A 26,527-nucleotide genomic window follows, 5' to 3' on the forward strand; every position below is an offset into this window, starting at 1 on the left:
AAGTGAGTAATGTTGCTGTTTAAGCAGCTGTGGTGTCTCCAGAAAATTGTCCTTCCCTGAACTCTCAGAAATGAAGTGCTGCAGACTTCCCCCTTTACATCTGTATACAGCACAGCAGTGCAGCATGGTTGTCTTTTCCTTACCCTGATCTGAAGGTGCTCCTGAGCTCAAATAAGCCAGCTCTGATTTTAGAGGTTCAGGACTACAAGTAAACCTAGGCAACAGCAGAGAAAACCTCACTGTGTTCCTGAAGCATGCAGCAACTTTTTCCTTAGTGCAGTATATTGTGGGTCTGTGGATGGTACTAAACACCTGAGAAAAATGCCTTGTGCCTCCAACTGACATGGTGTTTGCCCTGGACTTTCACTCACAAATTACACCTCAAATATTTGAAATAATGAGAGAAATAACTGTAATAGTCAATGTCACCAAAATCAGAGACACTAACTTCCTTGCAGGAGCTAGTCATTGTTGTCTCCTATGCTCTGGCTGTCCACAGGCTGGTCTGCTTCTAGAGTCCTGCAGCAGGAATAAATATCTCAGAAGTCATAAAAATCTGAATTATCAGAGATCCTCAAGTGGACATAATATTGGCAATGCACTGAGGCCATTGCCAGAAACTATTTCCAGTAAATGATGTAAGGTTCTAACAGAAGAAAGAGCTGCATATTTCAGCCAGATACCACCAAAAATATTGTATTAAACACTGCAGTCTTGAAGTACAGCAAATTAGACATTTTTGCTGGCATTTTTGCTTTTAATGATATTCCCAGCAATGAGAAAGCATTTGAGGTAGTAAATTTGCTTAGTTTGCTTGGTTTGGTTTGTTTGGGGTGTTCTTTTTTTTGTTGTTGTTGTTGTTTTGTTTGTTTCATTGCTTACCCTGGTTTATGACCTTTTAATGATCACTAGAAATTATTTTAACATTGTAGAGATAAGATTATATTGCAAATTCTTTTTTAATACTATACCCACCATTCAAGAGTTCTGTGTTTCGGCATCAGTGGATTACAATACCTGAAAATGAAACCTGATGAGTTTCTTTCATCAAACTATTTTGTCAGTGGGCAAAACCATTAACCAACCAATACAGCCAAAGAGGTGATACCTTGGTGTAGATACCTGTTTAGAACTACACAGCAAATGGATACAGCAGTAGAACAAGTTTGACTTAGCCCCCATTTCCTTGCTAATCTGCAATACAAGTGGATTGAGAAAATATACCTTATTCCTGAATTCATACAAGATAAAAGGACAGTTATCAGCTCCTCTACACAAGCAAATAAAAAACTTTGTTCAGCTTAACAGAGAGCAGAAGTAATAAGGTCTGCAAAGAAATGTCACACTGTTCTTCAGTTCACTTCCTCTTTTGAGCATGTTACACTTGGGGCAATGTCTACCTGCTACACTAAATTATCCAGGTAATGCGCACTCTTAACGAAAAGCAGGTAGAGTTTTTTCCAGTGAATTCTGAGACTCTTCTTAAACAAGTCATTATTTCATGTGTTGTCTCTTCAAAGAACCCAGTTCACAAGTTAAGAACATTCCTTGCTTCCATCAGACACTCCGTAGAGAAGTAGTCTTCCATTTTTTTCCAGCTACACAAAAGAAACTTGTCAAATTAATGATGTTTGCTGTCAGTGACCTTCTGAGTCCATCCATGGAGAGGAGGTGAATCACCTGTTTCAGGGGGAAAAGCAGAATCTGGAACAGCAGCTAAGGAATAAATTAGTAAAACTTAAGAGAGGGAGAGTGAAAAGGATCTGGAAATCTGAAAAACTGGATCAGACAGTGTCAGAGTGGTAAGAAAGTTTACTGCCCCTGTCTGACCTCCAGAACTGCCTCTCATATGAACATTGCACAATGAGAAAATAGTTCCTGCTGAAAGCTTGTGCTTTGGCTATTTTTGATATCCATACTGAATGACGGAGAACACCATCCTGGTAGTGCTACTTTAGGTTTCCAGGACAGCAGAGCTTAGCATTAGACTCAAGATTAAAGCAAGGTGGATGCAAGGTACAGCTGAGGATCAAAGACATAATTGTCAAAGAACAGCTGAGGATCTGACAGAAGGTTAAGCTGATCTCAAATGACAATTAACAGCCCAACAGCTCTGACAGCTGAGACTATGGAATCACCGCAGAGGAACCACAGATGTAAAGAAATGCGAGTACCAAGGAGGGAAGCTCAAGTGGACTTTATTATAGCTATTAGAATGTACAGGGACATTAGTGCACTGGTTCTTATTTCATTTCTCAGATTCAACATAGGAGCAGTCAGACACTGAAGTGCTCATACTTTGTGCACATTTAGAATGTGTAATGTGGGACATCTTTAAATAATTTTCAGAAAGATTCTTGAAGAACAACGTAGTCAAAACCAGGCTAAGTAATTTCTTCATATATTGCTTGGTATCTCAAGGAAATGCTGTGGATACCAAAAAACTTTAATATAAGAAGTGATAAAGAAGTGATGACAGGGTGGTAGAATACAGGTAACTGAATTTATCATCACTTTTATAGTCTTTAAAGTCCATTCCATTACATTAACTGGAAACAGTCCTTGAAAACTTCATTATAACACTATTTCTTTATTACAAATATTTACATACTATATATTAATACAACTTTTATTTCCACACTTTAACAATTCCATCCCTTGATGCAGTTACTATAAACCCTTGTGTGGTCTGGAAAGTTGCGATATCTGTGATAATATCATGATGTCCAACTGGAAGAGACTCTGGACCCTTCCGAGGTGTCTCATCAGTGGGCCCCAGCTTTTGCTTGTTCTGAATTTCCTGTATAAAAACAAAGTGAGAAATAGTATTTACAGAAAGGCGAGCATTTGCAAAGAGAAATTGTCACATGGTAGGTTGTTACTGTAAGAAAACCAAAAAAACCTCTTCAAACAAACAAGCAATCAAACAAACAATGCCCAAACATACAACCTCACACCCTTTGATAGTTTTGTCAGGATTACTCCTTGGTTCATTTCTTTTCATCACACACAACCTAATCTTAATCTGAACTGACATTACAGCTCTTTGATTAAGGAAAGAATGTTTTTTCCTTAGATTCATTTCAATTATGCTAAGATTTGATATTCCTATAGGGGGAAAAAGAGCTACAGCAACACACACATCTTGCCTCTCCAGAGTTTTTATAAAAACTGGTTCAATAGTATGGATGCAATTGTGTAAGAACTTTAGATGAAACACTAAAATATCATCGTGCATAGGGTAGACCCCAATTGATTTTTTTTTAGTCACTTTTAAAGTAGCATTCATTCCATTGAACAGAAACAAAACATTGTGCTATTCAACAACTAGCAACATTGCCAGTTCTAAAAGTCACTTTCAAGGATGTAATAAAAACTTCAGCATTCAGCTACCTTATTATTTTGGTGCCAGTACATCTCACATTGCCTTGTTAAGATCCTACACAAAAGACGTTCCAAACACTGATCAAAACCAAAAGTGCTAAAACTCTAGATTTTAATATTCTGGAAGAATCACACGATTCTGGCTTCTCTGTGTCAGTAGTTTTTGGTGAGTCTAATTCTGTCAAAAACAAACGACATTTTTCTTTTAAAATAAGTTCTTCCCAACCGCCTGAAAATGCAATGCTGACACCATCCATAAAAGGTAGGAGAGTTATAAGTAAAACCATCATGTAATTAATATAATCCATGGGGCCATCCAAAAGGCAAGCAGAGTAGGTGTCTATCAAACAAAGCAAAATACCTGAACCACCTCCGTGCCCTCAATTATCTTCCTGTAGTAGGAAACAGATGGGCAATTAGAACTTCCAGCAACAACATATGATCTCTCAGGGTAGGCTAGATCCCAAAACCTAAACACAAAGAAACAAAATCAAGGTGAGATATTCAATTTTGTCAGTTTAAAACAGCTGTTTAAAAGCAGCCTTGCTCTTATGATGAAAATGAGAGGGCACAAATGCTATATGCTTTCAGGAAATGGGTGATGCAGAGAAACCTACACCCATACCAAGCTCACATGAGTTATTGTTTTCTTGTCATGCAGCCCATCAAGAACTTTACAGAAGGATACACATTGTGTTTCAGAGAAGCACCAAGTTTTGCAATACTTTTGCCAAAAACAATTCCCTTAGGTCGCTGATGCTTACCAATGAACACATCTTCAGCATTACTGTTTTGACTTCTTGGAGAATACTTAGGCAATGCTTGGCAAAATTTAGTACACCAGCAGGGGCAGAGGGGAGGGTGACAAACAAGAAAGTTGTTAGTTTTGTTACCTTATTTTCATGTCTGAGCCTGCTGTCAGTAATATGGGATTACCAGATGCCGGACTACAGTATATTCCGTGGATGCTGTGAGGAGAAGGCTAGTAGGGAAAAGGGATATATAAAAATAATTTATCACCAATAGCTGTTGCCATGCTTCAGAAAGGGAATGCATTCTTTGCCACATTCATCCACCCAATTTCCAAATCTTTCTGGCAAATACCACGTCACTTTAATGGGCCACATCTTAATATATTAATGTAAATTGTTCCCTTACATTTTATAGAGCAATGCAAGCGATTGAACTCTCCATAATAGTTTTTATTGAATCGTGGAAATTACATTCTCAATGATGGCAAATGAGAGAGAATATTTCCAAAAGAATCAGGAAGACAAATCATACTGAAAAGCACGTGGATGCTTAAATTTTTAGGTATGAGGGCATTAAGGGACAGATATACAACAGAAAACCAGCTTAGATCACAGAGCTCTCTGTGTACAAAGCACACGACCAAAATGAACTGAACACCTGCAACCTTTGTAGTATGTATAAATTTAAGTTTAGGTAGATTCCAGATATGCATTTACAACATCTATAGAAGCAGCTGTGGTTATTTTTGTGTATGTATTTGTGATTTAGAATGATATTCCAGATTGCTCCTTCCCCAAATAACTCCTTGAAGAGTCACTACTTAACTAGCATTAAAGTGTAGTAGTGGCATTATATTACAGAAAAAAAGTGCAAAAGAGCAGATGATTACAGAAGTATGTGCAATCCCAGAAAAAGCAAGTAAAAGTAAATACACTGTGAATTTTGGCTTTGCCATAACCTTTACAGGCTTGACCGGCTCGCTGGTTTTCTAAGAACTGGACTGGATATACCAAGTGAGTGTTACAAGTACATTCCACAGAGAGTGGAGATACCAGTGAAGATTCAGGTAACACTGCTGTTTTACAAAGGGGATTTAATTCTGACAAGCAAACCAATTATGGTGACAAAATAAATCCCAGGGCAAGTTCCTTGTGCCAAAGTGGCAAAGCCATAGAGGCAGGTAACTGTACTGATGGACAGCATGGAGTCTAAGCCTGTTCTAGCCTTGGCTACTCAACAGAAACTGGAAAAGAAAGAGACCAGACCTGCAGTTCTGAAAGAGGTGGTGCACTGCTGGCCCACAAAGTGAAGCGTCGATCGCCAGTTTCCATATCCCACATGGAGACTTCATTGTTGCCTTGAACAGCTTCAGGAAAGATATTGCCAATGCAAAAAATATAAAACAGGTTGGTTGGTTCTTGCTACTTGTTCTACTGACATCACAGAGGGTATGGCATAGAGACGCTCTCCACTTGCTCCCTGTAGCATTTGTGTTAATCTTGCTTTGGCACTTTGGTTTTACTGCTTGGAAGTAGCTTCACTATAGTTAATAATAGTGCCTAATTTAAACAATTCTAAATGAAACCTGCTTTAATGCCTACCCCTTTTAAAAATGTATAAAAACCTCACTTTCCTCCCTAGATGACTTCTTTGAGAAGGCTGCACAGTTTTTTCAGCATGGTCATCAGGGACTTCAGAGGACCCTCCTGTGCAGGTAAGACAGCTATCCAAAGGTATGGACTTCACTAACTACAGTGAAGTTCCACGCTCATGTCTGGTGTGGACATGCAAAGAATTCTGTTCAAGGGATTGTTTATATGCCTGGCAGCAACCTAGCAGGCAAGGGTTTTTTAATAATGCTCCAGAAGGATGAACATTGTCACTCTTTTAGTCTTTAGCAGGAAGGAAATGAACTAAAAAGCACAAGGAAGTTTGCTTTATTTGCATGTATTTTCAAGAAATTTGTTTTATCTCCCAGGATGGTTAATTACTAAGTGAAGCTTAAGAAGCAAGTCAAATATGAAACTCAAATTACTCTAATTTTACAGCAACTTAATCAATTTTGTTATTGTAGGATTAGTTTAAACTACTTGTCCATTTCAGAACATGTTCCTGACACAAACACACAGAAGTATATGACAGTGCTACAAGCAGTGAGGGTGAAGCAGCTGTGAGCGTACCAGATGTGGAATCCTGGGATATTTTTGAAAGCTCTAACCCATGACATAGCTGGATTAGATTCAAGTGGGAATTGGAATGGGATACCCTTCAGTTTCTGCTCTACAGAAGGCAGTGGGAGAATTCCTATCAACTTCAATGTATGTCATGAGTTTGAGTTTTACCTTTCATAAGATTTTGTCCTTATAAAGTGACATATTATTTTGTCCTTATAATGTGGTACAGAGTACACAGGGATGGCCCTTCATGAGAGTTGCAATGCTCCAAAGACGAGAACTGTAAAGGCTGTCTCTCAATTTCAGAACACCTTAATGCTACTTTTTTTTCTTTTTAAGTCCTCCCAGGGCTTGATGTAGAAGCTGAAACAAAAGCTGCTTTAATCACAATCTCTGGTGGTTGTGAGGTATGTTAAGACATCTTTTACCTGCGATTACCCAGGACTGATACACAGGATGCATGAGCAGGCGTCTGATTCGGGCCTTGGAAGGATGAGAGTGGCTGGAGATGGGTAACTGAAACCTCATGTCCCAGCATGCCATGGTACCATTGCTTGTTCCTGGTGAGAAAAAATTCTCCATAGTCAGAGGGATAAATACTTGAATTTTTGCCCATATCCTTGTGCTCTGTTCCTAGGGAGATGAACTTCAGTCTCAAGTACTTATCAGACAGAATTCTTCCCAAAAATAGATTAGAAGGTATTTATTTCCTTTTATTTGAGAAAAGCATATGGTAGGAAGACCAGATCAAGCAAAAGTTTCAGCTATAGTTACTGTAAAAGAAAACTAGAAAGAAGGGGCTGGGGCAGGGAAGAGAGAGAAAATAGCAAGAAATGCAAGCTTACCAATACACAGCCAGCACTGGTGTATGTCCACAGCAAATGAAGTTATGAGGCCCAACTTCAAATCATGTTTCAGTGTCCAAGCGTTGCTGCTAGATCGCAAATCCCATCCCACCAGAGATCCATTGACTGTACCATAAGCCAGTACTGACTGGGCTCCTGAATTGAAGTGATGCATATCTACCACACAGCCATCATCCTTCAGATCTAAGGACCTGGGTTCAAAGAAAAAACTAATTTAGAAACAGGTATGACTCCTCCCAAGTTTAAGACTCCTTCCAATAGCTTATGCTGAGCAGCTTTTTCCTCTTCGTGTCACTTCTCAAGGCAACTACCAGAAACAACTTTCCGATTTTAGTACAATGGATGCTCGTGCTCTTTCAGATCTCTCCACTGCAAGGCTAGTAAAAGGCTATCAGTAGCTCTTCGCAAACCTAACATAGCTCTCTCTGTCTGGGTCTCTCAGTCTTGCACCTGGGGTTGGGGCAATCCCAAGCACAAACACAGGCTGGGTTGAGAATACACTGAGAGCAGCCCTGAGCAGAAAGACTTGAGGGTGTTGGCTGACGAGAAGCTCAAAGTGACCCAGCAATGTGTGCTCACAGCCAAAAAAGCCAACCACGACAAAAGAATCAAAAGAAACATGGGCAGAAGATGTTATTCTCCCCCTCTGCTCCACTCTGGTGAGACCCCACCCGGAATACTGTGCCCAGCTCTGCAGCCCCAGCATGAAGGATGTGGACCTGCTGAAGTGAGTCCAGAAGAGGACCATGAAGATAATCAGAGGGCTGGAGCACCTCTCCTATGAAGACAGGCAGAGAGAGTTGAAGTAGCTCAGCCTAGAGAAGGGAAGGCTTTGGGGAGACCTAATAGCAACTTCTAGTACCTGAAGCGGGTATAAGAGAACTGGGGAAGAACTTTTTACAAGGGCATGTAGTGATAGGACACAGGGTGATGGCTTCAAACTGAAAGAGGACAGGTTTAGATTAGATGTTAGGAAGAAATTCTTTCCTGTAAGGGCAATAAGGCACTGGACTAGACTGCCCAGAGCAGTTGTGGATGCCCCATTCCTAGCAGTGTTCAAGGCCAGGCTGGATGGGGCCCTGAGAAATCTGATCTAGTGGGAGGTATCCCTGCCCACGGCAGGGGAGTTGAAACTAGCTGATCTTTAAGGTCCCTTCTAGCCCAAACCATTCTATGATTCTGTGATTCATGCTCCAAGTTTCAGATATTCATCTACCCAGAGTTTACAGGCAGGAAGATCCTTCTTCATGTTATACAGCCAGCACTGTCCTCAATCACTTATTGTGTGTGCAAAATTGACACCTTCTTCAGGCACAAATGCAGTGTATACCAAAAGGGAAAATCTGGTTTATAGTTTCCATCTCCACTGGATTTAGCTTATTTCATTTCTGAACATAATCTCTAATAAGAGAGGACATTTGAGACAGATACCTTACTTTTACTTTGAAAGTAAAGAGATCTTCGAGACGGTTGCTAGATTTGCTGAGGCCTGGACATGTCCCTCACCCAAGATGGAAGATTAAGCTGTTGAATCTGTGCCAAATATTCAAAAACTGCTCATATGGAGGTAAGAAAGAGCTAAACCAGCCCCAAAGACTCCCCAAAATAGTATCCCATTACTCATATCTCTGCTACCTTATCATATTAAATGCCTGGGAGAAAAAAAATTGTGCAGGTCTGAGGCCAAAGCACATGTTGTACATCTGTAAACATTTATCTAATGACCTGTAAAAGAACTTTCTAAATTACTTTCTAAGTATTAAGATTGTAACAAAGGAGGTAAGGAACTAATGGACCCAGTGCATAAATAAAGGACATGAGAACTATTCAGACTGAATGTTTCAAGCTCATAATGACTTCAGTGACACAGGAAGCACCAATAACCTAGAGCTAAGAATGCTCAGCTCTGCACAGTTCTTTATGAAGTAAGATAAGATCAGGGATTACAGCCTTCTAGTACAGCCTGGGCTCAGCCAGCAGGAAGCCTGGAGCAAATTAAAGGATCTAACTGAGGAATATACTAACAGCTTGAGCTCTGTGTGTGGCGAGATTTAACTGCTCTAAGTACATACCTGCTTTGTATTGGATGAATTTTAGGAGATTTAGGGAGCTTTGAAGCTTCAATACCAAGAAGCTGGATGGCACCATTATCCGAAGCTATAGCCAGGTAATGTGAGCCTTGGCAGAATGTAAGTGTCTTTACATGTCCTCCAATCCGAGAGTATGTCAGAATTGATCTAAACAGTAGGGAGAGAGAGAGGGGGAGAGAAAAAAGATATTTTTGGTGGCACTTAAAAAAATATTATTACTTCTTTCAAACACCTACTTAAAACCAATGGCTCTTGAGAGAGCTCTGAAAATAACAGTTCCTAAGTGTTCCAAAATCAGAAAGCAACAAAGCCAGTGTTGGCTTTAAACAGTAACACAAGAATATATTTATATATGTACAGAAATTAAATCAAAAAGCCTGTAATTACTGTGACTGCAAAGCAGTTCCTTTGCATTTGCTAGGGATTTTTTTCTTTACTAACTAATTGAAGCAGCAATCTAATATTTTATAGCTGCAAGCCAAGAGGAACACCAGTATATCTCCTTATTGATATTTCCAGCATGCCCACAAGTGATTCATAATTTGCTCTCTGCTCTACTTTATTTTTTCCTTCTAAAATAGCAGCCCCTAAATCCCATGAGTTTTAAAGCTACCTGGTTGTAGTGGTTTTTCCTTCCATTTTTTGGCTGTTCCAGACTTTCACTGTGCCATCGTTTGAGCAAGTGGCAAAAATGGAGTGTTCATCAGAGACCCGAATGCGGTTCACCGCAGACTTGTGTTCATGAAGGTGAGCTACCAACAATCCTTTGGGACGCCATCCTACAGGGAAAAATAAAACCATAAAGTCTGGTGTTGGTTTCGCAACCTAATTAGGAACATGAACCTAGATCCATCCACCAACAGCTATATCAGGATATAGTCATTACAGCTGCAAAACACAGACGGCACTGAAAACACAGAGCTAAGGCACTTTAAATATTAAATGCAAAAGCCAACTTGCTCACTTCTAAATTGGACAATAAGTCCTGCATGTATTTTGCCAAATAGGTGTTCTGCATAGTAGGCACATTTCCTAAACTAATGATTTCCTCTTTTCCTCATCTCTTGCATTTCTTCCATGAGATAATGATTTTTTTACTCAAATTATATCTATATATATCTATATCTATAGATATAGATGTATAATTTTTTATCTATAACCTCAGTGGATTGTGATGTACCTGGAGGTGGGGGCTTGCTCTCCCACTCAGCATTCTCCATCATCTGTTTGGCAAGTCTCTCTGCATTACACTGCTCTCGCTTCTGCTGGATCAGCTGCTGAAGTTCAGTTTTGCACGTGGTGATGCGTAACTGGTGTGCGGATGGGGACGCTGTACTGCTCAGGGCCTGCATGGTTGGTTTCCTGGGTTGAACAACCGTTCCATCAGATGCCTGCAAGAGATCAGCACTTACGAATATATGCCTTACATTCTACACACAGATAAAGCCTGCTCATAAGATTTCTGGGTCACACACACTGAATAAAAATGGAAAAATCTTTTTTATTGAATCAATTAACAATGAATTAGCATTAAAAAAATCATACCTGTGTGAAAACAATTAAAAATAGTGAAATTTATAGAAAAGATTAACCATTCACTTATTCTACCATTTGCCTCATATGTTCCGTATACTGTTTGAAGAAACTGTAATCTGCTGAGGACAACTCTTAATGTGACTATTACAGAAGCAGTTATTGTTAGCTGTCAAATGATTATTCATTTATATTGGGCTTTATAAATAGAAGTGTAATTGTTTCCCTCTTAGTTCAGAGTGGACACTCATTTAAAACCAGCAGAAGTTAATCTCCAAAAAGAACCCAAATACAGTGTTCAGGGTTGAGAGATGCCTCCACAGGCTGCAGGGCTTCCAGCCTATCTTTCTGTAGTCAGTGCAAAGTATTACAGGTACAGGATGTCTAAATGCAGCTGTGATGCCATACACCAGTTCCAAGTTAAAATCATGACACCTCTTCTCTTCCTCACAACACATATCAGCATGTGCAATTTGAGGAAAAGCCTTCCCTGCCAGAAAAGCTTACCTAATAATTGTCTAATCCACAAAGCCCCATCTTCTTTTTCTGCAAAGCATCTATTTGTTAGTGAAGTTCTTCTGTTCAAGAGACTAAACTTACTTCAATCCTTTCTCAGTTTCTATTTTAAAAATAAGAACTTGAAAGTCAGTGACTCTGCCAGAGAAGATGCCTAGTAGTAGCATGACCAATGTTAAATAACCTCCAAACAAGAACACCATATCTCTATAGTCCCACTTGACTCCAAAGCAGTTGAATCATTTCAGTTTAGGATGAGAACACAGTATTTTTCAGGTATACCTGTGGAGAGGATGACAAAGTGGCACAAATACCAGCTGAGGACTCTGAACGAAGTGGTTTCCCAGCCTGGATGGCTTCAGGATCAGTAGTTTGTCCATGTCCTTTGGATATCGGCTGGGAGATGTTTGTTGGTTCCAGGGACCCAAACATGCTTTTCCATTCTTCATTTACATTTGAATCTTGCTTTACATGTTTTCTAGCTATAAGCAGTTTGGAGGGACAGAGGAGGTGGAAGGAGAAGAAAAAAAAAAACCCACCCAACATTATCATGACAACATTCACTCAGACTACTCATTACTGTGAGACTACATGGAAGTCCACGGTTTACATGCCAGATTGTTATTTATATACAGAGAAAACCCTACTGCTAGGTTGTTGAGGTCAGTTGACAGGGATTTATGAGGGAAACAAAACAAAGCACTTGACACCTGTGTTCACACCTTCTTAATCCTACAGTTGACTTATGCAATACATCATTTCACTATAGGGAAGGTTCACATCTAGAAGGCTGCAGGGTTAGACTGCACCATATGATAAATTTTTCTTCTATAGAAGGGGTTGGGTGGGAAGGAACCTTCCAAGGTCATCTAGTCCAACCACCCTGCAATGAGCAGAGACACTGGGGATGAATTTTTAAAAGCACAGTATGCAAATCATTGCTAGTGCCAAATACAATCAGTTTTCCATCACAATTGCATCATCACTTGTAGATTCAAGAATGTTATCTCTGTAAATAGGATTCCTTTAGAGTCACTTAGAACTGTAAAATATAGAAAGAAAAATAAAAACATGGGACAAATTAAATTTGGACAAAGTCAGTGAGGAAAACTAAAGGCATGAAGACTTTGAAGGTGACAGTTTTGGGTGAAATACATCAGTTCAAATACAGACTCCATACACACTACCTTTTAAATCCTGTTGACTCCTGATTCAAGAATGAAAAAAAATGAAAAATCCTGTACTTCTGTACTTTCCTTTAAAATGATATGCAAAACATTTGCAGACAAGGATCCTAATTCTGGAAATAAGATGGCAATATCTATATGGTTTGCAGGTATTTCTGTATTTTTTATCTAAAAACACAGAACCTATCAGTGATGTAACAGAGGAGGGACTTACAAGCTTCAGAGAGCAAAGAGGAAGCTCAAACTGTCTGGAAAAGAAGAATTTTGAGGATACAGAGAACTGGAATAATTAACAGCAAGTGGATTTCAGAGTTGAACAAGGGAATGTAAGAGGTTTTTGGAGTTGAAAGAGGAGTAGGCAAAAAAGTTAAATGGAGTGGATGAGAAGCTGAAGAACCCTAAGGCCAAAAGGCATGTACCTGATGAGTGAGCAACAGCTGGCAACTCCTCAGTGGCTGCCTGAGGAGTTTTCAGTTTTCTCCAGGCTACTTCAAGAAAATATCCAGAATTTTCACAGTTAAAGAGCTCAGTGCTTCTTGAGAAGAAACAGAGAGAGCAGAAATGTAGCCTTCAACATTTACACTGTTGCCATGAGTCACTAGAGTTTGTCACAACCAGCTTAACTGGCACACATTACTACTGCAAATGCAGTCAAAATAATTTAAAATATTCTCAGGGGGAAAAAAATCCCCATCTTCAATGATCCTGAGAACATTCCACCACCTCGAATTTCAAACAGCAGCAATAATTTTCTTATTGCAAACCCAGTGGGGATGGTGATACTCATGTATATTGAATTACTGAGAACACCCTGAAAGAAAGGCCAAACTTCATCTGTAGAGACCACGAAATATACTAACCACGTTTGTCATCAGAATCCTGCTTTGTTTTAACAAGATCCACTTGTCTCCCAGTTATTCCCAGAGCTGACAAGTCAATCACCCCTTTCTGACTGCTGTCATGCAGGTGGCTCTGATCCACTATATTGGCTTTAGCTTTATTTGATTTTAACATAAACTCTTTCAGTGCTAACAGTTTATCTTCTTCCTCCTCAGTCATCCCCTACAGAATAAAAGAAAAGGTAATATTATTTATTTTTGAGCAATAACATGCATCAAGGCATGAAGATTTAAGAAGCAGTAAAATTAATGACTGGCTCAGAAGTGGTAGGAGAGAGCACATCCCCAGAATTCAAAGCATCAGCACATTGCTCTTGTATACAAGACATAAGGTAAGCTGCGGTAGCGTAAGAATATCTTTTGTCCTGAGAAATGGGGCTAGGAATAGCAAAAGGGCAGAATAGCATTTAATGTTGGATCACTATCTGGTGCAATCTGCTTAACTGCCACCTAGACCATGCTTATAGCCCCACAAGCCATAGAGAAAAAACCCATACTCAGCTACAGTCCTTTCTCTACCCAGATCTCACTACTCTGTGTGAATGATTCTTTATGTTCCCCTCTTCACACATAAGCCTCAAGACTTTCCAGCTCCATTTGCTTTTGGCACTGCACGTCTAGCTTTTCAACAAATGCATACTCCTCTATCCAACACAACGAATAACAATGTTCGGTAATGCTGCCACATCACAGATGTGTCAGAAATTTGAGACATACAATCATTTTTTCAAGACTTAGGTTGTATTGTTCTATATCTGGCAGATCTTTTAAAAATCTTTAACTTCTGAACTTCTTGTCACACAAGCATATACTGAAATCAATGGAGTTAATGGTTTGCAGGATCAGAACCTCAGACTGGGAGTCCCTCACAACAGCAACTGCAAGGTCAGGGTCTGTGGAGGTGTACAGAGCCCAAGCGTCTCAAGCCTGACTTTCAAAGTACAAATGAAAACCAATTACTTGTGAAAGAAGCTTCTTCAACAGCTGTGCAATGGCAGGGTCCTCCGGGGACGGGCAGTCACGGAGAGCTCCCGTTCTCTTCTTTTGACGCATGTGAAGGTGTCGGAAGAGGCTTGTGATATCCTTTGATCTTAAGACATAATCAAATATGGAACGGCTGACAGGCTCTTTAAGTACACTTAGCAGGACTATTTCTTTATCTACCTGCAATTCAAAAAGAGAGACCAGTCAACATGATGATATGCATATAAACATGAGGAAATCTAGCAGCAAACACTGTCATCTTACGTCTACAATGTTTGCCATTTTTTTCTCCTTTCCTGAAAGTCAGTAACTGGACAACTGCAAATGTTAATGTGTAAAACAATCTCTTCCTTTGAATGCACGTACTAAAAACCAGCTTCCAGTTCAGACTTGGAGAGATGTTTTCAAGCTTTCAAGTAAGAAGAAAATCACATAGGAGTTCAAAATTATTGCACATCATTATACCAATAATCCAGATTCAACTTGTCTCCTTTCTTGAAAATTAGATGTGTGTTGGTCATATGAGACTTTCTGCATTCTCTTTCCCTCATTCCTATAACAGGCTTCTCATAGTTTACTGTCTACATGAAAAACAACTTCACAATTATTCCAGAGCAAGAACTTTATTACAATCCAACTTAATGTTACCCCCTACTTGCTTACTATATTTAATGGTGCATAGCAAAGAAAAGACTTATACACTAAAATGAAACAGGAAGTGAAAAAGACAAATTTATCAATCAATGCCTAAAATACAGCACAAGGTGACTAAGGACATGTAAACAAGGAAAAATGTTATTTTAGTGAAGTTACCACCTGCAAGGTTTAGAAGAAAATAAACACAGGATGCATTTCTCATTGTAGTAATCCAACTATTGGGACCCCTGGTGGCCTAGTGGTTAGCATGCGGGACTCTCACCGCTGCGACCCAGGTTCGAATCCCAGTCCCCCGGGCAGATGGAGCTCGTTAGCCCTGTGAGGCCATCCATCTATGAGAAGGTCACTCTAAACAAACCTACGTCCTGAGGACCTCACTGCCATTGTCCAAGCTTGCTTGGCCCCGGCAGATGAACCTTAGGATTAAAGGGTGGGCTCAGTTCAGCGCAGGCTGTGTCTCACCTAAAAAATCCATTGCGCAGGCTGGAAAGGTAAAAGACCTTCGTTCTTCATTCGCGAAGACTGGCCATTATAATCCAACTATTTCTTATCTACTTAAATTCCCAAGAGATGCAGTCTACAGGTCCTAAAGTTATATGCAAAGATGCCTATATGATCATATTACTAGCATCATGCAGGTAATTCCTAGGAATGTGCAGTTATGAAATCACTTAATTCAAGCTGAATACTCTGTCTTTACCCTTGGCAAAACACTGAAGCACAGGAGTGGTGCTGCTGAAATAGTAGGCACGGTAACTGCTACCTAACAGACTGTTCATGTTTGCAGAGGTCAGGCCCACAGTCAAATGAAGTAGTGGGGCAGGGCTGGAACACTCAGCCTTACAGATGAAAGCACAGAACATAAACCCACTTGTTTCACAGCCAACATTTCACACCTCCCAGACTCTATAAACTAGCACAATGCTACAAGAGTTTGATTGTAAACAAGGCAGAAAAGGTTTGGACCAAAGATGTACTTGTTGATTTCAGGCTTTGTAAAATGTTCTGCATTTTGCAACAAATTTGAGACAACAGTTCTTCAAACGTGGAAAGCAATGGCCATTCTGTAACCTGCCAGCAGAGATCAAAAACCTCTATCACCTCTAACCTTAACCGAAAAAAAAGTAATCTAATATTCTTATAGCCAGGACCATGGCCAGGATAGACTTAAGAATCATGACTAGTCAAGATTTATTCACATTAATGTTATTTGAAGTATTACCTGTATTATTGGTTGTGTGATAAAAGGATGGAGGTATGGCATTAGCTTGCAGTAGACATCAGCAATATTCAAATACTGTGCTACCACAGTGATAAATCCAACTGCACCATAACATATCCAAAGATTAGGATGGCACAGGAATGGTGCTGAAAGAAAAATAGGTTGTTAAAAAATGTATCACTCATACAGAAGAGAGATCATTCTGCATATGGCAGCTTGCGATGTCATTTCCTTCCACTAGAATTACTCTCAAACTGAACCTTCTCTCCTGCAGAGCACTAAGGTTAAAGCACTCATACTGAGGAAATTATTTCATGGATTTCACTGTGCTCATGCTGCTCAGCTTCCTTCCTGTTGCCAAAATGCATATTTTCCCTACTTGTTCATTTCAATCCCTAATTGTCAACTACAGATTTGCAATGGAGACTAATCAAAAAATACATCTCAACAATAATCTAGACAATTACAGAGAATTCTAATACCAGTGATTTGTTGTTTTTTTTTTTTTAGTTTTTAAGTAAATATTTTATTCCTTCCTTCTTCTCCTCTCTTCCTTGAAGAGTCACTACTTATTTTCTAAGATCATCAGACTCAGATATCCTTCTCAATTATGTGGGTTTTAAGAAGTTGTAATCAAGGGACTGTATCTAGTCATGAGATATCATTATCATCTGCCTCAAATTCTGAGTGCATTTGAAAAGCCATAGCATTAAGAAGAAGCAGACTACATCTCAAAAGATCAGGTGGTATTTTCTTTTCCATAAATAGCTGGTAAATTTTGGGCACATCTACATTAAAGTGATAAGCCTGATGAGGAAAGAGAGACCAACTCTACATTCAAGGTTGTATTCAGGTAATGGGTTTTTATGGTGTTAAAAATCAGATGAGAAAGCATCATGATTTGCCTGAATTCCCTCACCCTCAAAGGCTGATGGGTTTGAGTTTGCAACTTAAGTGCCTGATGGACTACCAGAAGTAACCAGGATTTTTTCTTTATAGCAGGTTAGCATGTAGAACAGGGAAAGATCTTAAGGCAGAAAATTTTGGACTAAGTGTTGTTTGCTGCTGACCTATATACAACCAGAGGAGATGCTTCCAATTTGTTTAAGCAAAATTATTATTTTAGAAGTTTGAGCACTAACATGGTCCAATTAGCAGTAGTTCCTTAACAGAATTTTGTGTAGAGTCCAAAACAGTACTATAGGTTTGCAGTCTGGACAGCTAAGCTGATGGTGAAGCTTTATGTAGTACTAAGATTTTTTTCTTAACTAGAAAAACAAGGTATTCTCCAGTATTCCAACTTACCGATATCACAAGCAAACTCATAAATATGGGGCTTTTGCAAGAGCCCCAGTTGGCACATACAAGTAAGAGCATTGAGGGCTTTATAAATGACAAATTCTTCAGCATCACTGAGACCTTGCTGAAGCAGAGGTTTGAGTATTGATGAGCTTTGCCAGCCAACATAAGCAGCAACACCTGAAACAAAAAGAGAACACATAAAAACCTGAAGTAGATTGATAAACACCAGAAAATTCTGTCTTCCCATCAGAATTGAGATTAAACATAAAATAACTTTATCACTTCTAATCTAATAAGGTAATAATCAATATACTTGTTCACGTATTAATGCGGACTTTGCAACCAGTTGCTAAAAGGAAGAGAGGAAGAAGGGAGAAACAGCACAGGTAAGAGAAATGTCCTCAGTGCCACTGTTACAGAAGGACATCTGCCAACAGCTACAGGTAACAGCGCCTGCACATACTTCAATATGAATTAGAGAGCTCAGTTTTAAAGATGGGCAAGAGCTTTAAGTAAAACAAAAATATAATTTCAGAACTTTATCTGAGTTCTTCTGTGGAGGTTTTGAACAGATACTGAGAGAGGAGTTAAAAATATAGGTTATCTTGACTTTTTGCCTCACATCTCTCTCTCTGTCTTTTGCAAGAAGCCAGGACAGTCTGACCTGTGCTTTGGCTATTCCATTGCTCCTTCTAAACAATTTCTGACAAGTTATCAGCATCACCTCTTGGGAGGGTTTGCCAGCACAGCATTTTGTGGCTTCCAGTCCTAATGGAATGTGTACATATCATAATGGCCCTGCTGAAAGTTTGATCATGATTGTTTTTCTTGTCATGCACCTGAAGCATTATTTCTGCCCCCAGGTACTGCAATGGGAAAGTTTTCTTGACCCACAATTCCTGAGCACTGACTCTCAGCAACAGTCATGTGGAGTAATTTCCAACATACATGATGCATTAGATATACTTAACAGCTGATATCATCACTGGTAAGACTTTTTAAATTGCTATTAGGTTTTCTGAAGTGACAGGAATCTTTAAGTAAGGTTTTAAGGTACTAAAAATAGTTTTGCAGTTATAACTTTAGCCTATACCAACGTATAGTTTTCATCATATGAACAGACCTACAGAAGTTAATGCGAATATGCACACAGGTGAAGTGATACATCTAGTAGAAAGCTTGCAGAAATCTTAGTATTTGCTTGTCATAATTTATGGCAAGCTTTTTTTAAGTTAGTAACTTTAACAAAGACTCTAACAAAAAAGAACATTTAAAGTTTATTTTTAAGTTAATCTACCCTAAACTTAAATGCCTCAGTCTCATTGGCACCAAACATTTAGACTCAAAGAAATACACATTTGTATTTACATTGTTTCATCTTCAATCCTTAAAGAAACATTTACAGTAATAATTCAGCAAAGTCTTTTCCTATAAATTCTAGAAATATATAGAAGAAAGGACTTTTATACGATGTAATTTTTGCATATCCTGGAAACTGTTAATTTACATACATTATTTTCTTCCTACTGTTTGGCTGAAACCAAACACTTACCAACAATGCTGTCAAAGAAAGCTCCTCGAAGATGCCAGTCATTCTTATCATTTAAGAAAGTAATCATATGAGAGAGAAGAACATCATTGGCTTTCTGACGTCCAAAAAAGACACACAGACGTGTTATTCCATTTTCCATCAGTGTTTGTTTCACAATATTCTCCGGGTCACTTAGCAAAGTCACAACTTTCTGCTGGACCATTTCATGCAAGGCTTGCAACTCTGCAAGGGACAACAGTATGAACTTTTGGCTTGGCGAGAAGCAATATGTGCACATGTACTACCTGCTGCTGAAGGAGTTACAGTGACAGGTCATCCTGAAGAACACCCGACTCAGTAAGACAGGCAACGCAACAGAACCTCAACAATTTTAACAAGGGCTTACCGAAGATTTCAGGCTAAGCCTGAGGTGGTGACATGACCAAAGAGTAGAGAAATGTGCAACAATCTTACCCAGATCAGTATATTCTAAACTTGTAACTTCAACGAAGATGATCTAGCTCATTCTATATGTAGATGAAATGCAGATGCGAAGAAGCACCAGAATGAGTCAGCACCAACGTTACAACAGTAAACAAAATGCTTCAAGGCAATTCTGGTTTGATATGTTTGTTTGACTATCAGTTTCAAAATTCATGAAGTGACAACAGATCAAAAGTATGATTTTAGTTAGGTAGATAGATTCACTTCATTAAGCATACAGGAGGAATGTAACAACCCCTGAAAATGTGAATACTTCTAATTTCATTAAATATCTGCAGTTACCCTAATGATACTGATGATAAATTTGAAGATGACCTTGCCTATGGCTTCCACTCCATGAAGCAACTAAAAAAATATTTCTATTAAGTGGAAAAAACAGAATTGTTAATGCACTGGCTATTATTGAAAGCTGTACAAGATAGGTTCTCAAACAACTAAATAAAAATTTCAGCTACTGCTGCCCCAGCTTTGCAGGGGTGACTACTATTTGCCTGCAGTCAGAAGGTCAGCTAATTTGCTTTCTATCATGACTCTGTCTGTCAGTCACATGAAAAAATTGCCTTCTGGGTTCAAATTTCTCATGCTTGGTTTCTAAAAGGGTAAAAAGAATAGAACTACTCAAGCTTCTTTCTTCCTTTCATCTCCAAGCTATTTCAAGGGATAGGGGACAGTATTTCTCAGAAATACAGCCCACGTGATGGGGCTTCCTCTCTCATTCCTCAGCAATTCTGAGCACCCCAGGCCTTATGTGAAGGAACTTGAAGAGGATTTATGTTTGTTTTTAGTACATTTGTTGTTTCTTTATCTTAAAGTATCATCCTGCAGCTAGTTAAGAGATAATTGCCTTTTTCCAAAATGGAGTATGTGCAGGATGTTTACCAGCTATGATTAGTCACAGATTGATCTACTTAGCACAGAAGAGAAATGACAGTTTCTAACCACAAACTCTTCCAGCTCAGAAGACTTGCCCAGCATTCTTCTGGGAATCTATGCATCACTAAAAGGCACTGGAGATGACATGCAGGTCAGTTATTACCATCTGTCCTTCCAAAGGGAAAGAAAAAGAAAATCCATCCCTAGGATTTTAATTCATTCTCTGGGTGAGTTATAATACAAAGTTTTATTACTGCCAAATGGCATCCACACATTTAGATTTTTCAGGCAAAAAGACAGACAAGAATTGCCAGGCACAGGAACAGAAAGGAAGAACGACTGAAAGATACAGTACTACGACTATGCCATAATTTGACATGTTTTCCAAAGCCAACACTGCCTGCTGCTTCAACGGAAGCAGCATTTGGAACACATCTGTGTTTTTGCAGCTGACTTGTTTATGAGACCGTGAGTGAAGCTGGATATGCAACCAGGCCACCAGCATCACCTACAAGTCAAATACCTTGAGGACTTTTGGAGACAAAAAGTATGCTCACTTATATACTTTTTTGTCTTTCACAACATCCAGAACAGAGATGTCTGTCTCTGCATGAAGCTGTGGTTGAGGCAAAGCATTCTTCCCATTTAACAGGAAGGCTAAGCTTTGAGAGATGAGATGGATCAGTGCTAACTAGGAGTTTTGCCCCATGATTTGCTATCATAAGCAGGAAAGATAAGTAGAAGTGACATTACCTGTGTCATAGTTGTCACTAGGGTGAGATGTTTCATCCATTTCTTCACCATTTGGTTCATTTTCCATATTCAGATTTTTCAGCTGTACTAATTCCAGAAATCTCAGAGCTGTTTCTGCCAACAATGCTATGTTTTCTGCAAGGGAAAACTTCTTGGTTAAGAATTGTTCTACTTCGCCTGTTTACATCAGTCTGATAATCCCCCTGATGAGAGGTTATAGCCACTGACAGTACCAGTCATGATGGGCAAATGGGACTGAAATTAGACAACATGCTCTGGTCAATCCACTTCTGTCGACCCCCAGCAAAGCTACCAAGTACATCAAATCACACAGTACTTTTGTCACGTAAACAAGTGGAAAAATTCTAACGATATTAAGTGTAACAAATATTAATTTAATTCTTCTAGAACTAGCCCTAAATGCCACCTAATCTCAGCCTAGTGACTAAATAACTTCATAGAATTTAAAGGCCAAATAGCCTGAATTAACTAAGGTTCCCATCTCGTACACTGCAACAAAATAACAGCAAACAACCACACCAGGATATGTATCCTCGGGAATAACAACGTTATCCTGGGATCCACTTTTGGAATATTTGCCACCATATCTATCCACACAATTTGGCACCATTCTGCACCATTTGGAAGCTACTGAAGCAACTCAGGCTGTACTATATGGGTCAGGCCACTGCTGGCATAGGAATGATAATGCCGAGACAGAAGTCCCACTTAAGCAGCCGTTCTGAGTGTCATCCAAGACAACAGCAGCATGCCAACGGAGCCTGTCCACAGCCCAGATCAAATCCTGTAAGTCAGTAGTCTGACCACTTCCAAAAACAGTACTATAGTAACAGAAGTTAACTCAGCTAGACTATCTTTCAAAGTATCAATGTATTTTTTTAATTTAAAATTTAAACTGACCAAGGTGACCTAAAGCAATTGGTTCTATTCATTAAACATAAAATAACTTCAGTATTAGTTTTATCAGTTTACTTAGTAAATGAAATAAAAGCATGACCTGAGACATTTTCAAGGGAAATCCACATTTATAACTAAAAAAAAAAAAAACCAAACCCAAAACAACACACCTGAAAATACGCTGGTCATAGCAAATAAGGGTACATGGTAAATAGCAAATACTGGCATGACTATAAAACTTCATCCTGAACCACGCAGAACTCATATCTGAATAACATATGAAGAAAACATCTGCCATGGTATAATCAAGTCTATTACACAGCAAATAATGTAATTTCAGCCCCTGAATATCAAATTTCATTTTGTGGGAAAACAACTCTGAAGCACAGTAACACACTGATACTTTTAAGTTAGTTTTTAATTTATTCAGTTTAACTAGGTCACTCCAGGTAAACACTGAGCTAATGAAATGTCAATTAAGATAAATTAATAAAAGCAGCAAAGGGTGGGCATGTCAGAAAGCCCTGTTCACATAATTAGCTATTTAAATACCACTTGCAGTTTTCTTCCTTACACTCTTGCCCATCCAGGGAAATAAGCCAGGACTGCTTCCCTGAGAATGAGGCTGACCCCTTACCTCAGCTGTGAGCAGACCTGCTGTGTGCTAAATCCAGTCCCTAGCCCAAAGCACATGTACACATTCTGCAAGTTACTTTTACATGCACAACTACAGAGGAAAACGGATATTAACTTTCTTAAAATTTAATTCACCTTCCAGAGAGCAAACGCATTTTGTCAACAATTTAAAATGTAATAATTTACTTTGGGTACAGATCTACCCTGGAAACCCACTTGTTTGTATAAGTCAACTAATTATTAAGTGGCTACTACCACCTGCACCAGTTACCTTAAGTGAATGCATGTATCTTTACCTGTAGTCCTTTCTGAAACTTGTGGGGAGATTTACTGACATTGAAACAGCGAGCTAGATGATGGTTTTGAACAGAGGGGAAAATAGTGAAGGAAATACAGAAAAGCCCAAGATTTTGAGTTTTGACTGGATGTCCTCTTACCAGCGTATGCAAGTCTGACAATGGTGGCTTCATCCTGGGCCAAGTGTGCAATGCCTGGCAGAATGTATTCTGGGTAAATGTTAATATCATTGCGTGGCACCTCTTTGACAAGAGCAAGAACTTTAGTTAGTGTCCTCACAGATTCTGCCCTGACCCTGGGCACAGAGTCATTGCTGAAATGTAACAGATAAGGAGTAATACGATCCAGAAGAATCTCTACACTTAATCTTGGTGCTAAATGAAGAATCAGTTCCAAAGCAGCCAGTTTTGAATCACAGTATTTGAGAGTCTGTAAACAGGAAGTTATCATAGACACTATTATAACCAGCCCATTCTCTTTTGTCTCTCCCTCGGCTTTCTCTGTGCGGTCATGCCCACAGAGATTGTGAATGATGTTGTCCAAATCTTTACGTATGACCAATATACGCTCATCTGCCGACACAAACGTTTCCTTGGCAAACTGGGCCATGTAAGGCTGAAGGAAAGTGTAAAATATTTCAGGAAATGCATTGTTACGTTGCTGTTTCAAATAATCTTCAGCTGCTAAGCGTTTATCTGGCTCCCGATGGATCATCTGAGTGACCTTGAGAAAGGCAGAAGTGGGAGGGAGCGGGAGAGAAAGATTAAAGGTTTAGACATTTGTAATACAAAATAACCCCAAAGCCCAAACCCAAACAAAACGCAATCTGCCACCAAAGTAGGTGAAATAAATCGCAAACAGACCACACAGATGATTCTAATGCTGTAGTCCATCCTTACCAGCTCTCTGATACTGCGGTCTTCAATTTTGTTTAGGACTTGATCAGGGGAAAAGAGGCCATTTCTGTAAGCCAAAAGCTGAGATAAATCAAACAAGGGTACACCTTCTGTGAAGAGCTCTGCTATTACACACCCTGGGGAACAAAAGAAAAAAAAAGTCAAAGATGTCAGAAGATTATAAACAGATGCTTTAACTTTGCTTTCTACATGTGGACAAGAACAAACCCTAAATGACTCTTTGCTCAATTTAAAATAAGGCAAATGAGTTGCCAAATTAATTTGCAGAAAAGAGATAACATCTCACATTCCAAAACCTGGCTTTTACACTTGATCTTTGAAATATGTCCCAAGTAATTTATTACAAACATGTCAACAGCAGAGGACTTTGCAATTAGGAAACATGAGGCAGTAACTTCAGCCACCTGCCAGCTGGAAAATACATTACCAGAAAAGGAACCCACATCACTGTCATGTGGAAGAAGAGTGCTGGTAAGTCAGCATGGATTGGGTAGTAGGTCAAAAATAAGCAGCCCTTTTACAGAAGGTAAAGAAATAACCTCTGCTTCCACAGCAGATGCTGTGAGACAGCACATATTCACTCACATGATTGCCAAACACAGACTCCCCTGTGTCATTGAAATGACACAAATCCTCTTCAAAGAACCCAGTCCTGCAGTTTGCTCCCAATGGTCTGCTTTATCAGTGAAGTGTCCTGGAAGTTTGGCCATAAGAGCAGCTTGTAAAATGAAATAACCATTTACTTTAAATTCATATTTTCAATCATTTTGAGGTGAAAAAAAAAGGTCAAACTTTTGGCTGTCAAACTGCTCAAGACAAGCCCAAGACTCAAAACAGGCTCCCACAGTCAAACTCCAACAAATATTTGTGAGCAGGACTATGACAGGAGCTTACTCCAACTTCCTACTTGTGGGGAAAATGAAATGAGAAGAGACTTCTAAAGCCAATATTGCCAAATGACCCTGAAAGCTGTCTCAGCCCCCAGGCAACTGGACCACCGACTGGTTCCCCCTCTCAGGTCCCATGAGGTACATGCTTCTCAGCCATGAGAAGATGATGGTCTGTGCCTTGCAGAGCCACCTCTTTCCCAGAGCAGAGTTGTGCCATAACAGAATAGTTTGTGATTTCCCTCCTCAGATAATGGTGATGCACTTAAGTTTTGTAGCTTACTATGTTGTGTCTGTACATTTTATGTGAATGAAAAAGGTTTGGGGTTGGGTCTTATGCTTAAAATACGCAAGTTTTTTGACATGCTGTTCTCTAAGCCCACTGTAGAAAACCAAACCAAACTAAAACACCACAAAAACCCCCCCACCAAACCAACAACAACAAAACAAAACAAACAAACAAACAAAACAACAAATCAACTTTTCTGCACTGGATTATACAGTCAGGAACAACACACTGGTCTCTCCTGATAGCTCCAAGTACCTGCAGAAAAGATATCCATTGCACGTTTTAAGTCCCCTCTTGTTCGCTGATTGCTATTTGCCAAGTCTACCAAAGGAGTCGAAGGGTCCCGCATGTTTTCCAGCTCTGTAGCAAACATACTGCCATCGACAAAGCGCTCAGGAGCGATGTAACACGTTCTCCTCCGTGATGTGTCAAAGAAATAATTGAAGTCAGCAGGATTGTCTTCAGGAAGGTAAGTTGGTTTAAAACTGGCAAAGTCAGTTAGAAGAACCCAGTTCCAGCTGGTGACCATGATGTTCTCTGTTTTAATGTCCCCATGGCGGACTCCAGACTTGTGCGCTTGGTCCACCGCAGTGAGGATCTGAAAAGCGATCCACCTTTTCTCAATGTTGTTCAAGAATGGCCTGGTACTAATTCGGTCGTAAAGGTTGTCCCGTACGTACTGTCTGAAAAGCATGGCGGCCTTCTCGGACAGGGTGGCTTTCTGGAAGGGAAGGCAGTTCTGTGCCGAATGTAACCTTATCTTCAGCTCCTCCAGCTCCTGCTTATAGCTCGTCAGGGGTAAGGTCGGATCCTGGATGGCAAACACCTTCACGACTACCAGCCCCTCCCGGTGCTTGGCTCGGGCCACCTTGAAGAAGCGGGTGCTCCCCAGGCTCTTGTCATACTCGAAGTCGTGGATGTCCGAGAAGTAGCTGTCCACCGAGAGGATCTGCGAGGGGGCGATGCCAGCCAGCTGGTTCCCCATGGCGGCAGCTCCTCCGGCCGCAGGCACCGCGCCGGGGCTCTCCCGCGTCAGCCTGGGGGACAAATACAGCGCGAGTTTCACAGCGCCCGCTGCCCCGGGCCCGCCCCGCCGCCCCGGGCCCGCGGCCCCCGCTCCCCCGCCCCGGGCGGGCCCAGCCGCCGCCGCTCCCTCCGCCCCCAGGCCCCGCCGCCGAGGCAGCGCCGGGCCGGGCCCAGGGCCCCGGGGCCCCCCCGCAGCACTCACCGGCCCAGGCAGCGCCAGGACCCCCGGCCCTGGAGGCAGCGGGATGGAGCGGGGCGGGACTCGGGGCGGCGGAACCGGCACGGCGGGGCGGGCGGGGAAGGGGCGGTGCCGTGAGCTCACATCCTGC

General features: G+C 40.2%; 1 protein-coding gene across 1 annotated transcript; it reads right to left on the minus strand.

Annotated features, from left to right (window-relative positions):
• Positions 1 to 2,178: 2,178 nt before the first annotated feature.
• On the minus strand, positions 2,179 to 26,463 carry PIK3R4 (phosphoinositide-3-kinase regulatory subunit 4). The gene is made up of 20 exons (XM_027675517.1): positions 26,401 to 26,463; positions 25,428 to 26,209; positions 23,979 to 24,112; positions 23,220 to 23,802; positions 21,229 to 21,363; positions 19,120 to 19,341; positions 17,571 to 17,744; positions 16,266 to 16,411; positions 14,363 to 14,566; positions 13,364 to 13,565; positions 11,599 to 11,798; positions 10,448 to 10,658; positions 9,881 to 10,046; positions 9,250 to 9,414; positions 7,157 to 7,368; positions 6,740 to 6,871; positions 5,403 to 5,503; positions 4,278 to 4,366; positions 3,746 to 3,854; positions 2,179 to 2,800 (listed from the first exon to the last, which is right to left on the minus strand). The coding sequence occupies exons 2-20, from the start codon at positions 26,155 to 26,157 to the stop codon at positions 2,630 to 2,632; spliced, it is 4,086 nt and encodes a 1,361-aa protein (XP_027531318.1). The 5' UTR covers positions 26,158 to 26,209; positions 26,401 to 26,463; the 3' UTR covers positions 2,179 to 2,629.
• Positions 26,464 to 26,527: the final 64 nt, after the last annotated feature.

Source organism: Neopelma chrysocephalum, unplaced genomic scaffold, assembly GCF_003984885.1.
Source record: "Neopelma chrysocephalum unplaced genomic scaffold, ASM398488v2 Primary Assembly neopelma1_26, whole genome shotgun sequence".
NCBI classification, from domain to species: domain Eukaryota; kingdom Metazoa; phylum Chordata; class Aves; order Passeriformes; family Pipridae; genus Neopelma; species Neopelma chrysocephalum.